The 12,641-nt window shown below is 39.8% G+C and overlaps 1 protein-coding gene across 1 annotated transcript; it reads right to left on the reverse strand.

Annotated features, from left to right (window-relative positions):
- Positions 1–10,342: 10,342 nt before the first annotated feature.
- LOC119537441 (olfactory receptor 4D6-like) lies at positions 10,343–11,286 on the reverse strand. The gene is given in 2 exon segments (XM_037839885.1): positions 10,343–10,968; positions 10,971–11,286. Coding segments are annotated over 2 exon segments (942 nt in total).
- Positions 11,287–12,641: the final 1,355 nt, after the last annotated feature.

Here is a 12,641-nt window from a genome sequence, read left to right on the forward strand (position 1 = left end):
AGAGATCCAGAGTGAATGAATTATTGCTTTCTATCTCAGTGATTACATATCTATTTAAATTAGAAGCAGCCAGTACAAAGAGAAGAATAAAACTACAGAAGAACACAGAAGGGGCAAGTATTTGCTTTGCCAAAAAGAGTCTTGTAGTTGAATTAAGTTTCAAGTGTACAGGCTCTCAACAGACATGTTAAACAGATGAAGGCATTGAGAAGAGTTATGGCATTGAAGGTGTGCAATAACATTTACTCAAAAGAAACCTGAATCTCTAATGGAATTTTTGTATATTTGAGAAAGGAATTTCAAAAATAAAATAAAATCAGTACAAGAATAAATATATGAATGCTAAACAGGAAATGGCAATCACCTGAGAAGAGAAATCAGTGCTGTTATAGGATCTCCAACATTTTTAAAGTATTTCAAACACTAAAAAGTACAAAAAAACACACACAAAACCCCAATATCCATGCAAGAAATACTTATTGAGTACCTACTCTATACTAGATATTCCTCTAGGCACTGGGAATGTGACAGTGAACCAAAGTGTCCTTGCCCCCATGGAGCTTACATTCTAGTGGGAGGATATAGACAATTAACAAAATAAGTAAAATATGGAGAGTATTTTAGTTGGAAGAAACACTACAGAGAAAAATGAAACAGAAGGGATAGAAAGTGTCTTAGCAGGGGACTAAAATTTCTAAAAGGTTAGTGAGGAAAGGGCTGCGTACTTGAGGAGGGGACTGTTGGGACAAAGGTGGAATTTGTGAGAGGGAGAACACAGAATAAGAGGGTGGGGAGGTAACAGGGCTCCTATCGTGCAGCCCTATTAGATTAGTGTAATGGGTGTTTTGTGCTGAGTGACACAGAAAGACATTGGAGAGTAGAGGTTTGTCGTGGTCTGACAAAGAGATGATGCTCAGATCAACCTGAACGATGGCAACATAGACTCATGTTTCCACTACTCCAAGTAAAATAACATGGACTATTTTTATAGGCATTATTCAAGTTTCTCTATTCATGAAATAGAAATTAAAAATAAAAATATTGCAGATTAAGTTAAATTCCCAAAACCTCCTTCCCTTCTTCTTGCCCTGAGATAATCTCTGAAATTTCGGATATCCCTGAATGAGCACGTGTAGCATGCTAGTGCTTCATGCTTCACTACATAGATGTTATAGATATTATTAAAGTGTCACATGCATTTTACAGTGTGTATTAGTCAAGGTGCTCCAGAGAAATAGAACTGAAAGTATATACATGCAAATATTATGAGATTTATTATAGGAATTGGCTACTTGACTGCAGACATTGGCAAGTCCAAATTCTGAAGGGTGGGCTAGAATTTGGGAACTCTGATTAAGGAGAAGCTGGCTGGCTGAGGTAGAGATGGAAAGTATTTTTTTCTGACAGCTGAATTTCTTGCTTTAAGGCCTTCTGCTGGTTGGGTGAAACTTCTCTCATTGCTGAAGGCAATCTCCTTTATTGATTGTAGATGTAATCAGCTGTAATGGCAGTCAATTAACTAATGACTTAAATACCCTTACAGTAACAGTCTGGCCAATGCATGCTTGAGGAAGCAACTGGACATCATAATCTAGCCCTTGGCCCACAAACTTCAACATTGCATAGCAGATGGCATCTTCAAATATGGTAAGTGTGGTTGCTATACAAAATACTTGAAACTCCATCTCTGTGTCTTTTTTCATAAAATGTGGGAGCAATTCATTTGGTATCAAATGGTTTTATTGTTGATTAATCAATTACACATGGAATTTCAGAAGGTGTTCTATTAGACCTTTACTTCAGATTCAAGTGCTATATCCTAGTCCAAACAGAGTCCATAAAGTGATGACAATTGGAACTGGCTTCTCTAGCCAAGTTCATGTATACTCAAGATTTGTGCCGATGTGTAATGCTCTTTTCTAGGTCCTAGGGAAACACATGTGGCCACACTCCTTTGGTTGAAAGAAACTGTCCCGTCACCCCTGGTCCCTTCTTCTAGCGTTTACCTTTCTTTTCCTTTCCGTATTTGGCTCCTATAGACTCTTCATCTCTAACTGAAGCATCACATTTGCATTAGTTTCACATTGCAGTTGTAATAAACTATCACAATTTATCAGCTTAAAATAACAACATTATTTTATAGTTCTGTAAGTCATAAGTCAGATGCAGATCTTACTGTGCTAAAATCAAGGTGTTGACAGGGATGCATTCCTTTCTGAAGGGTCCTGGGTAAAATTTGTTTCCTTGCTTTTCTCTTCTTCTGGAGGTTGTCAGCATTACTTGATTTATGGCCCTCTTCCATCTCCAAAGCCAGCAATGGCAGGTCAAGTACTTCTAAAGTTGCATCCTTTGAACTCCACTTCCATTTTTAATGATGCTTGTGATTACATTCAATTTACCCAGAAAATAATAAGGTCAGCTGATTAGCACATTAATTCCAACTTCAACCTTAATTCCCTTTTGCTATGTATGGTGGCTTGGAATTATGTACCCCAGAAAAACATTTCTTAATCTTAATCCATTCCTGTGGGTGTGAACCCCTTGCAAATAGGACCTTTTGATGAGGTAACTTTAGTTAAGATGTGGCTCAACTGAATCAGGATGGGTCTTAATCCTATTACTGGAGCCCTTATAAAGAAGGCTGCAGAGAGAGAAGCCAGAAGCTGGAAGTCAACAAACCCAGGAAGAGAAAGAAGATTCCACCATGTGCGTGACCATGTGATGGAAAAGCCAAGACACCCCAAAGGTTGCCAACCAGCCAAAAGATAATGACCCCTGGAGGAAGCAAGCCTTCTCATCTCAAATCGTGAGCCAATAAATTTCTTTAGTTAGCCAACCCATTGCATGGTATTTGTTTTAGCCACTGTAAAACTAAAACACAGTGGAATGTAGCATATTCACAGGTTCTGGGGATTAGGAGATGTGCATCTTTAGGGACTATCCTTCTGCCCACCACAATCTCTTCTTATCATCAGTCATTCTGAAATCCCCAAGCACTGAATGCTGAGATTTTAAAAAATATGTGGAAGTAAAATTTGTCCTCTCCTCAATAATTTTTATTAAAAAATCTGATCTGAATTAATGTGAAGCTATGCTTAGTTTTAAATTATTGTTTTTAGAGGGAATATTCACATATTTCCTTACAAGAGATACTAAAGTCTTTGAGTATGAGGTACTCCCCATGGGAGAAATGATGCAACATATAGTACATACACTGTATTATTTTTCTAAATCTAAGACATTCTAAATTCCAAAAGTAAGGGAATGTGGTCCTGTATTATTATTCCCAGCCTTTAGTTATATTTCAGTGAACCCCTTCTCTTTTCTCTTCCCTCAGGCTTACTAGGTTACAGGCTCCAGGAGAAAGAGAGAGGAAATAAGTCCCACCCTCCTCTTTGTGGTTATGTTTAGTTGAAGTATCCCAGGTACTGGAAGAGCACAGAACACACACTGATTGGAACTCTGAATGAATGGGTTTCTGAATGTGCATTCATTTACCCTGCGATGTTTCCATTCTATTGTGTACATGCAGTAGGATGTTGTTTGGGTTCCAACCTACGTTTTGGTGACCTCATAAGGAGACCGACATGGATACTAAGGCCTTGAATAAGCTCTGGTTTAGTCATTTCCATTACCTTTAGCTTCCACAAGGAAGTATTTGTTTGAGAAGTAAATTCAGTTTAAATACTAAAAATGAAGATTAACTGGAATTTGGTATCAACTTTCTAAAGGCTTTCATTTCCTTCCATTCACAAATTCAACAGATATTTACTTAGAACATCCTATAGGCACTATTCTAGATATTGAGAAAATTAAATAGAATTAGACCTCCTAATTTAAATTTTTTGTACAATGTGGTGAGAGAAATGATAAAGAAGTGTACACAAGAAACATAAGTGTTTATTGGGCTGTGTGCTGGTTTGGATGTATTACGGCATCCAAAATGCCATGTTCTTTAATGCAATCTTGTTGGGGAAGATGCATTAGTATTAATTAGATTGGAACCTATTGATTGGGTGTTTCCATGGAGATGTACTCAATCAACTGTGGGCAAGACCTTTGACTGGATAATTTCCATGGAGTTGTTACCCCGGCCAGTCAGGGTGGGTCTTAATTAAATCACTGGAGCCATATAAAAAAGATGACAAATAGAAGGAACTCAGTGCTTCTGCAGCCAAGAGAGACACTTTGAAGAATGCACAGGATCTGAGAGTGGAGCTGGAGCACAACCTGGGATCAGCAGAGGCCAGCCACATGCCTTCCCAGCTAATAGAAGTTTTCCCGATGCCACTGGCTTTCCTTTGGTGAAGGTATACTTGTGTTCATGCCTTCAGTTGGACATTTTCATGGCCTTCAGACTGTAACTTTGTACCCAAATAAACCCCCTTTATAAAAGCCTATCCATTTCTGGTATTTTGCATAATGGCAGCATTAACAAACCAGAACAGACTGGATATTGCATTTTATTTTTGCACTTAGTCAAAAATAAGTGGCAGTGATATGAACAGGTAGTTCCACATTCTTACCATTTTTGAAGTTATATACTGGGACTTTACACAATCAGACTGTGTAAGTTCCAGGTGACATTACATTCTGACAAAATCACAAGGATTGAGAGACAATAAGAAATCCTTACAAACTAAGGCTCTTTGCATATATTGAATGGTAGTGGGGGTTGTGCCAGTGTATTTTACAGGTGAGCTGATTAAATAGAAGGTCCAAAATCACTGACCAGACAGAGTACATACCCAGTAAATAGTCATAGGATAACTTTTGTTGCACTGGGATCTTGCTGCTGGAGCTCTGCTGTTTTGTTGCCTATTGCATGACCAGAAATCACAGCTCTATATTTTATCCCATTGCTCAGACACTCAAGAGCTCCTGTTGTACTTCACCTTTGTGCACTGCTTGCTGTCAGTTGCTGTCTTCCTCAAGGACTATGTTCTTGCTACTTGGCTTCCTGCTGGTGTTCATTCCCAAAACCAGCATTCCAGGCTGTTGACCCTTTGTGTCTCTGCCAACCTGCTGTAGCTAATTGTCTGTGCATGGATGAGTACCAATATGTGAAAGATAATATTTTAAGAAATGACTCAAATATAAACTTGCATCTTGTTCTCCAATGAATAATGAGAATATTCCCTTTCAGAAACCACAAGTCTTCTCTTCAGTCTCCTCAGAACTGACCTCATCTCCTGGTCCCTCAGGGTGTAGACCATGGAGTTCAAGGCAGGGATGATGACAGTGAAGGTGATGGAGACAGCTCTGTCCATGGCGAGGGCAGTGGAGGGCTGAGAGTAGACACAGATGCAGGGCACAGTGATGTGGGAGTGCAGGTGGAGATGGCCTTCCTCCTGCCCTCCCCAGTGGACAGAGAAGGTCTGATTTTATTCACTTTTCACTTTGTTTCTATTGGATTAAATAAATGCTCAGATGCCTTTCAGTAACAACATGATAGGAATTAATTTCAATACCATTTTATAATTTTGAAAGCTACTGCACACCCAATTACAATAAATTTTCCTTTCAATCCTCTGAGGTTATTTTGGCCCATTGCCCTTCCTTCTACTATCTTTAAGAAATCACAAGTTTTACCTTTACTTTTTAAAATTTCATTCCATGAATACTCAGGGATTGTGGATAAATGATGGGATTTAACATAAAGATGACAAGGACGGTGATGGAGATGGCTCTGTTCCTGAAGAAAGTAAAGCTCAAGGCATGCATCTATAGATAAAGGGCATGAAATGCAGGCTTATCACAGAGAAGCAGGAAGTACAGTACCTTCCTATAAAATGTAAGCACTGTCTGTTCAGCTTGGGATTTGAATTTTCTGATGAAGTACAGAACAGTAAATTCACACCAGCTCAAGATGGAAGCAATGTCCTCTCCCTCACTCACTCCCTGTAAAATTTCCTCTCCTGGTTGGAAAGGAAATGGCAGATCCAACTGAGACATTTTTCAATTCATTATATTTGGCCCATTTGAGTCAGGAATAAGCAACCTTTTGTTGCTTGAGGATCAATTCAGGAGAAATAATAAAGTTCCTGAGAGGCTTAAGTGATTGGTAGAAGGTCACACAGCAAGTTAGTGGTGAAGTCAGACTTTGACTTTAACACAATGCGTGTTCCACTCCACATCACTCCAGTAATTTCTGGGAAGACTTGCAATGGTGATAGAGGTGACAGAGCTGCTCAGCATTAGAGGAAAAAGTCCATACGCAGCCTAAGCTTCTGTCTGAGTCAGGTAGCACCACTGTATAGATAGAAGGTCCCCAAATCAGCTCTGAGCTGGGAAGCATCATGCTTAGTCTATGTAAAAACAATCTTGGGAAGGTGAGTGCCTTGGGAAATTATGTGGATAAATAAACCAAAATAGCACTTTGCCTCACATTTGCTCTGGAGAATGTGACTACTTGTCTTGTTTCCCCAGTTCATTTGGTCCATGAGGACACAGTCAACTTCACAGCATGCACCAACAGGTGGCATGTTTCATTCAAAAGACTACTGAGCCACTGGCCTTGCTAGAAACCAGTCCAATTTATTAAAAACTCTCCAAAGAACTCTATTTTCTGCACTTCTCTCCATCTATCCTCTCTTCTCCATCCTCAGTTAAGCCCTTAGCATCAGTTCTTAGATTGTTGCAGTCGTCTCCTAACTAGTCTTCTTTCCTTTGGTCTAGTTTTCTCTAATTTATCCTCTCTGTTGTTTCCAGAAATATCTTTATAAGTCATAAATGAGACCATTTTATTCCTTTGTTTGATACTTTTCAATGGTTCCCTATTGCCTACCGAACGAAAGTTAAACTTCTTTTACAGCACTTGAGACTTTGCTCCATCTTGGACATTATTTGGTGCCCTACTTCCTTTGATCCTCTGTTTCAGTGGCTCAACCTTTATGCAAATTCTTGCTGGTCCACAGCCTTGCATCTGTGCTCCTGTTGTTTCTTCTGCCTGCCATGTCCTTCTCATTCTCAGAATCTCCCATTTGCCTTGACAAACACTGAACTTTTAACACTCAGGTCCAGGGTCTCCCTCTGTGAAATCTTTCCTGGCACTCTCAGCCTGATTCCTCCTTTCTGACTCTATCATTCCCTGCCCTGACTTCTCTTCTAGCACCAATGACAGTTTATCTCATGCAATTTCTTATGTCTATGTCTCAGTTCAGTATAACTTCCCTATTAAACTTCAAGCTCATTTTGTTTCCTTAGTGCTTCACATATTCTAATATTGTCAGAGCCTTACCATATCCTGGACACAGGGTAGAAGCTCAACAAGTGATTTTGAATTAATGAATAAACATAGTTGAAAAGTGCACACCATGATTTATAAGTGCTGGTAGTGGAGTATTGGTGAGTGAGAGGGGCCATGATGAATAAGGGCTAAGAAAATATTTTGCTGCTGCCTTTGACTTGGTCTCAGTGATGTCAGATATTTATTTTTTGATTCAGGCTACAAAATAGCTCTGTGACCCTGAGAAAGTCACGTTGCTTCTCTGTGTCTCAATTCTCAGATGTAGAATGTGGGAGCTGCCTAGTGTGAGGTGGTATGGGATGATGTTAAGAGCTTTTGGGTACACCATATTTAGGTGAGAATCTTGCCCCTTCCTCCTTCTTACCTGGGGAAAGTCCTTTAATTTCTTTCAGTTTCTTCCTCTGCAAACTGGGAAACATAACACTTACTTCATTGGGAAGTGTAAGTAGTAAATATAATGTTTGTAATGTACCCAGCACATAGTAGGCACTCCATACATTTTGCTTCTTTCCCTTTCCCCTGAAAACAAGATGTCCTCTGTCTTTCACTAAGGGTTATTTATAAAGATATTTACAAAACTTGAATGCTATTCAATAAAATAATGGCTTATCTTTGCACTTTCTTATTTTTGTTCAGTGAACCTGTGTGAATGGACCAACAGAGGCTTAGGTGCTGGGTCAGTGGGTCTGCGAGCAGGGCTGGCTCTGGGCAAGGGGGAGGGAGACCCCGTGAGTCATCAGTAATGTGTGGGTGTGGCCCTGGCTTTGGAACTGTCGCACTTTTGGAGGTAATTTGGAGTTAAAAACATTCTTTGAAGTATGCTCCCATTTTTTAGAAAGAGCTCCTTGTACCTCATGGACAGATTTAAGCTGGGACAAAATCCGATCTTTCTATACAACTCAACTGCTCTTTCAAACACAAGTTGTCTTCTCTTTTACTATTTCTGCAGCATTCTCTCTCTTTTGAAGATCCTCCCCTTTCTCAATGTTTAACATCCACTTCTTTATTTTTCTGTCACTACAGTTTTCAACTATTTTTCAGCATTTTATATATCTGGTACATTTTTAGTGCTCTTTATGTTCATGTATGACTCACAATGTCTCACACACACAGTAGTTCTTTATCTAAATCCTTCAGCGTCCAACCATGAATTTACATCAGTGATTCTGGGCCTCAGTGAATACAATGTTGGGGAATAATATGTTTAAAGGTGAAGTTGTTCTGGAGATCGGATATACCAGACTTCAGTGTTTTCTTTCACTGTTCACATTGGAAAAAGCCACATTGTCATGGCTTCTTCTACCTGTACCAAAGAGTCCCCACCACGTGCACTAGTCCCTCAGGCCCAATCTTAATACAAGAATTAGCAAAGGGAATTTTATTGGATGTGACTGTGGAAATGGAATGGACATTTTGCTGCTAGTGTTGGAGTCCCAGTGGGAATTATTAAGCAGTCTCCAAGTCATCACTGCATGCAAGTTCACACATATGCATACACCCACACCACACACAGGTACATACACATGAAGACATCCACATTTCTCTGCTTTCTAAATTCTTGCAAGGCCACAGAGGACAAAATCATCCATGTATTCTATGATTCTCTGAGTTTTGGGGAAATTGCTCTGTGGAAACATCTAATGTATTCTCAATGAAGGTGATATCATCCCAAATGAGAAACCATTGGTTCTGGGGGTAAAAAATAATAAATATAGCAATGGTTGGGGCCCTTCAAGGCTATCATATCATATAATACCACATCTCTGGTATTAAAGGTTCATGGATTGATGATTAAGAAAAAAATCTCTAAGAAGTCCTCTTATGGGGGCAATAATTTTAAAAGGAGGGGAAGCAGTGTCATATGATTAAGAGTCTTAACACAATGTCTCTGTCTTATAGGATGTGTAGAGGATTACAGATTTTGTCACCTTCTGGGATCTCCTTGGCAGAATATGAATGAATTACAACAATTTTACACCTTGCAAAAACTTGTTTAGTGTGTTGCAATTTCTTGACCTTCCTTAGTCTTCTGGATGAATTTTTAATGGCCATGGAAGCTGAAGGATGGAATTTGAGCTGAGCCTAGAGAGAGGAGACTGATCATTTCTCTATCTACTCTCTTGAAATCTTCCCCTGGAAAAGGGGTGGATTCTTACTTACACAGACCCAATGGGGATTCCTGTATGACCCTAAATAAGATATGTTTCTTTTCTTTCCTGGTACACAAAATGGGCCTTGAGTGTGTGAAAAGGTATTTTTTATGTACTTTTATTTGAGCTACTGTGGCTTGCCTTGAATTATCTATGAATGCTATATATAATTTTCCTCCAGCTTATAAAAGCCTTGGGGGTGAAATAGAAAAAGGAGAAAGGGAAGGAGTTTTTGAGACTAAGTCCAGTGGGCAAATCAGTACAATGGAGATGAGAATAAGAAATTCTTGGTCTATGTATAGATTTGTCCATGTACATATGTATGTATGGCTTAACACAACTTGAGCTATTCCTTTTCTTTCCACTACTTGGTGAAATATTTTAGGTTTCTAGACTCCAAATACATAAAATCAATAAACGATTTTAACAACTGACAGGAAATGACAAGTCACCAGAAACAGCATGTTATATAAATAAATACATCTATATTCTGTATATTATATTTAGGAATAGGTTGATAATTAATAGGGAATATTGATTGAATACTTGCTTAGTGCCAGGAACAGTGCTGACTTTCACAACTGTCATTCTCATAACAGTTATCATATTTCATCCTCATGACAACCTTGTGAGTGGGTAATGTTATTTCCATATAAAGGTGGTTAAATAGGGGTGAAGCATGTGGGCATGAGAATCACACATTGCACCAAAATGGGATTTAGTATGTTGATTTCAGTCTTATACCCCATACTTCTTCCCAATCTAGCAGCCTGATAGCTCATGTTGTTCAATCTCCTATCTTCCTTTTGTTCTTATATCCTCTCTAATAGAGTTGAATGGCTATGAGGATGCACAGAGAAAACAGCTAGCTGTCTCTTACCCTTAGGTTAGAAGTTTGAGAAAACTAAATCTGTTTTAGAGTTGTAGTCTCAGTCTGACTCCCTCACCCCAGTTCATTGCTCTCAGAAGACCCAAGCCGCCTCTGCAGTCTCCTCATGGCTGACTTCATCTTCTGGTTCCTCAGCGTGTAGATCATGGGATTCAGCATGGGGGTGATGACCGTGTTATTGATGGATATTATTGTGTCCACGGGCAGTGTGGTGAAGGGCCGGCAGTATATATAGACGCAAGGAACGAAATGGAGAGTCACCACCAGGATGTGGGAGGTGCAGGTGGAGAGGGCCTTGTTCCGCCCCTCTCCAGAGTGGGATCTCAGCATCACCAGAATAACAGTGTAGGACCCCAGGAGTAGGAGGAACCACAACAGGGTCACTAGACCATTGTTAGAGATCATGAGAAGCTCCAGAGCAAAAGTGTCTGTGCAGGCCAGTTTTACCACCTGGGGCACATCACAGTAGAAGGCATCCAGGATGTTGGGGCCACAAAAGGGGAGTGGAAGCATCAGAATTATCTGGACAATTGAATGCAAACCACCCCCTACCCAAGAAGCCACCACCAAGGCCATCCATACCCCTCTCCTCATAATGGTCACATAGTGGAGGGGTTTGGCAATTGCAAGGTATCTATCATAGGCCATCACAGAGAGGAAAAAAATATCTGCCCCACCACAAAGTGGAAGAAAAAGATCTGTGCCATGCAGCCATTATAGGAGATGGTTTTTCTCTCTGACAAAAGATCTGCCAGGAACTTGGGAACTGTGATGGATGAGAAAACAATGTCCAGGACTGATTTGTTCCATAGGAGAAAGTACATGGGAGTGTGGAGGTGGCACTCACAGGTCACAGTGACCACAATGAGGACATTGCCCAACACGGTTGTTACATACACAGCCAGGAAGACCACAAACAAGAAAAGCTCCAGTTCCCGGAAGCTAGTGAGTTCCAGAAATACAAACTCCTTCACATTGGTGTGGTTGCTCCGGTCCATAGTGGGGATGACCTTCTTCCATGTCTACCTTGGGAAAAGTTATGTTAGAGTTAGGAGTGTGGTGCCATGAGGCACCAGCATCATTTATCACCTATCATCATGAGGCTCTCTCAGCATCCAGAGCATCGTGACTGCTCAGAAAGACTAGACTAGAGTCTTCCCTTTTGTGGTCTGGGAATTATCCTGACGATTCTTCTTTCCTATTGAGAACTTGGGTTGACAGGAAGAACCATCACACTCATGGATCCTATGTCCTGACTTAGATGGGAGGGAGAAGTATGGACTGTGGTCTGTTTTGACTATGACTTATCCTGTAGGAGTAACTTTTTCACATGCATTTAAATCTTTATATTCTACCAAGAGCTTTCACTTGCAACATCTCATCTCAATTCTGGTGGTGTCTCTGTGAGGTCTACAGAGTGGTTGTGATTATCTTCATTTTTTATATGGGGAAACAGAAGTTAGAGCAGTTAATGTCTTGCCTACACTGCATGATTGCCAAGTTAGTAAGTTGCAAATCGAGGATTTGAACCCAAATCGGTTTGACTCTAAGGGTCTTTTCACTGCACCATTCTGTCAGATGGGAGAGTCACAGGGGATGACTTTGATCACATAGTAGTTTACCATAGTCATAAGGGGTAGGTAAGGCCTAAATAGTTAATTAAGTATCCCAACTACTTAACCCTGGCTTTCTCCCTTAAAGGAAAAGAAGAATTGGGCCCTTGTAAGTATTCTTCCCCAGTATTCTGGCAAATCTGGACCTTATTGTGGGAAAACAAGCCTCTTGCTATAGTGTAAAGCTGCAGTCTTTGTTCAGGGCACATGAAAATATCACAAACTCACTGAAGCCTCATTGGACCGCAAAGGTGACTTAGCCCAACCCTCCTCATTTTTGGATTGAACAGAGAAGGACCATTATTTTTTCTCAGAATTGGACTATGAATTGGTGAAAGAGAGAGGATTTTAACCAGGTTTATTTGATCCAAAGTCTGATGATTTTCTACTATTTTGCTGTATTATTACAAAACAGCTTTTCAAATCAGATATCCAGCCATCAGACTACAAAACTCTTTATAACAAGAACATCTGTATATCCCAAAGATGCTCATATTCCAGATAACTTTAAACATTTAAATAGTTGAGATGACCAAAATGGAGTTCTACATTATAAATAGACAAGCTTGTCATTCAAAGCAATTGAATTATGTCTGAAGAAAATATGATAAAAAATCAGGCAGCAGGCTACAAGGAAAAAGATTATAAAACCTTCCTTGAAATAGCATAATAAAGCATTCCATAAACAACCTATTTCTTAATATTCCCTTTTTCAGTTGAGTGTATCTTACGGTTTAATT

This window comes from Choloepus didactylus, chromosome 6 (genome assembly GCF_015220235.1).
Source record: "Choloepus didactylus isolate mChoDid1 chromosome 6, mChoDid1.pri, whole genome shotgun sequence".
NCBI lineage: Eukaryota > Metazoa > Chordata > Mammalia > Pilosa > Megalonychidae > Choloepus > Choloepus didactylus.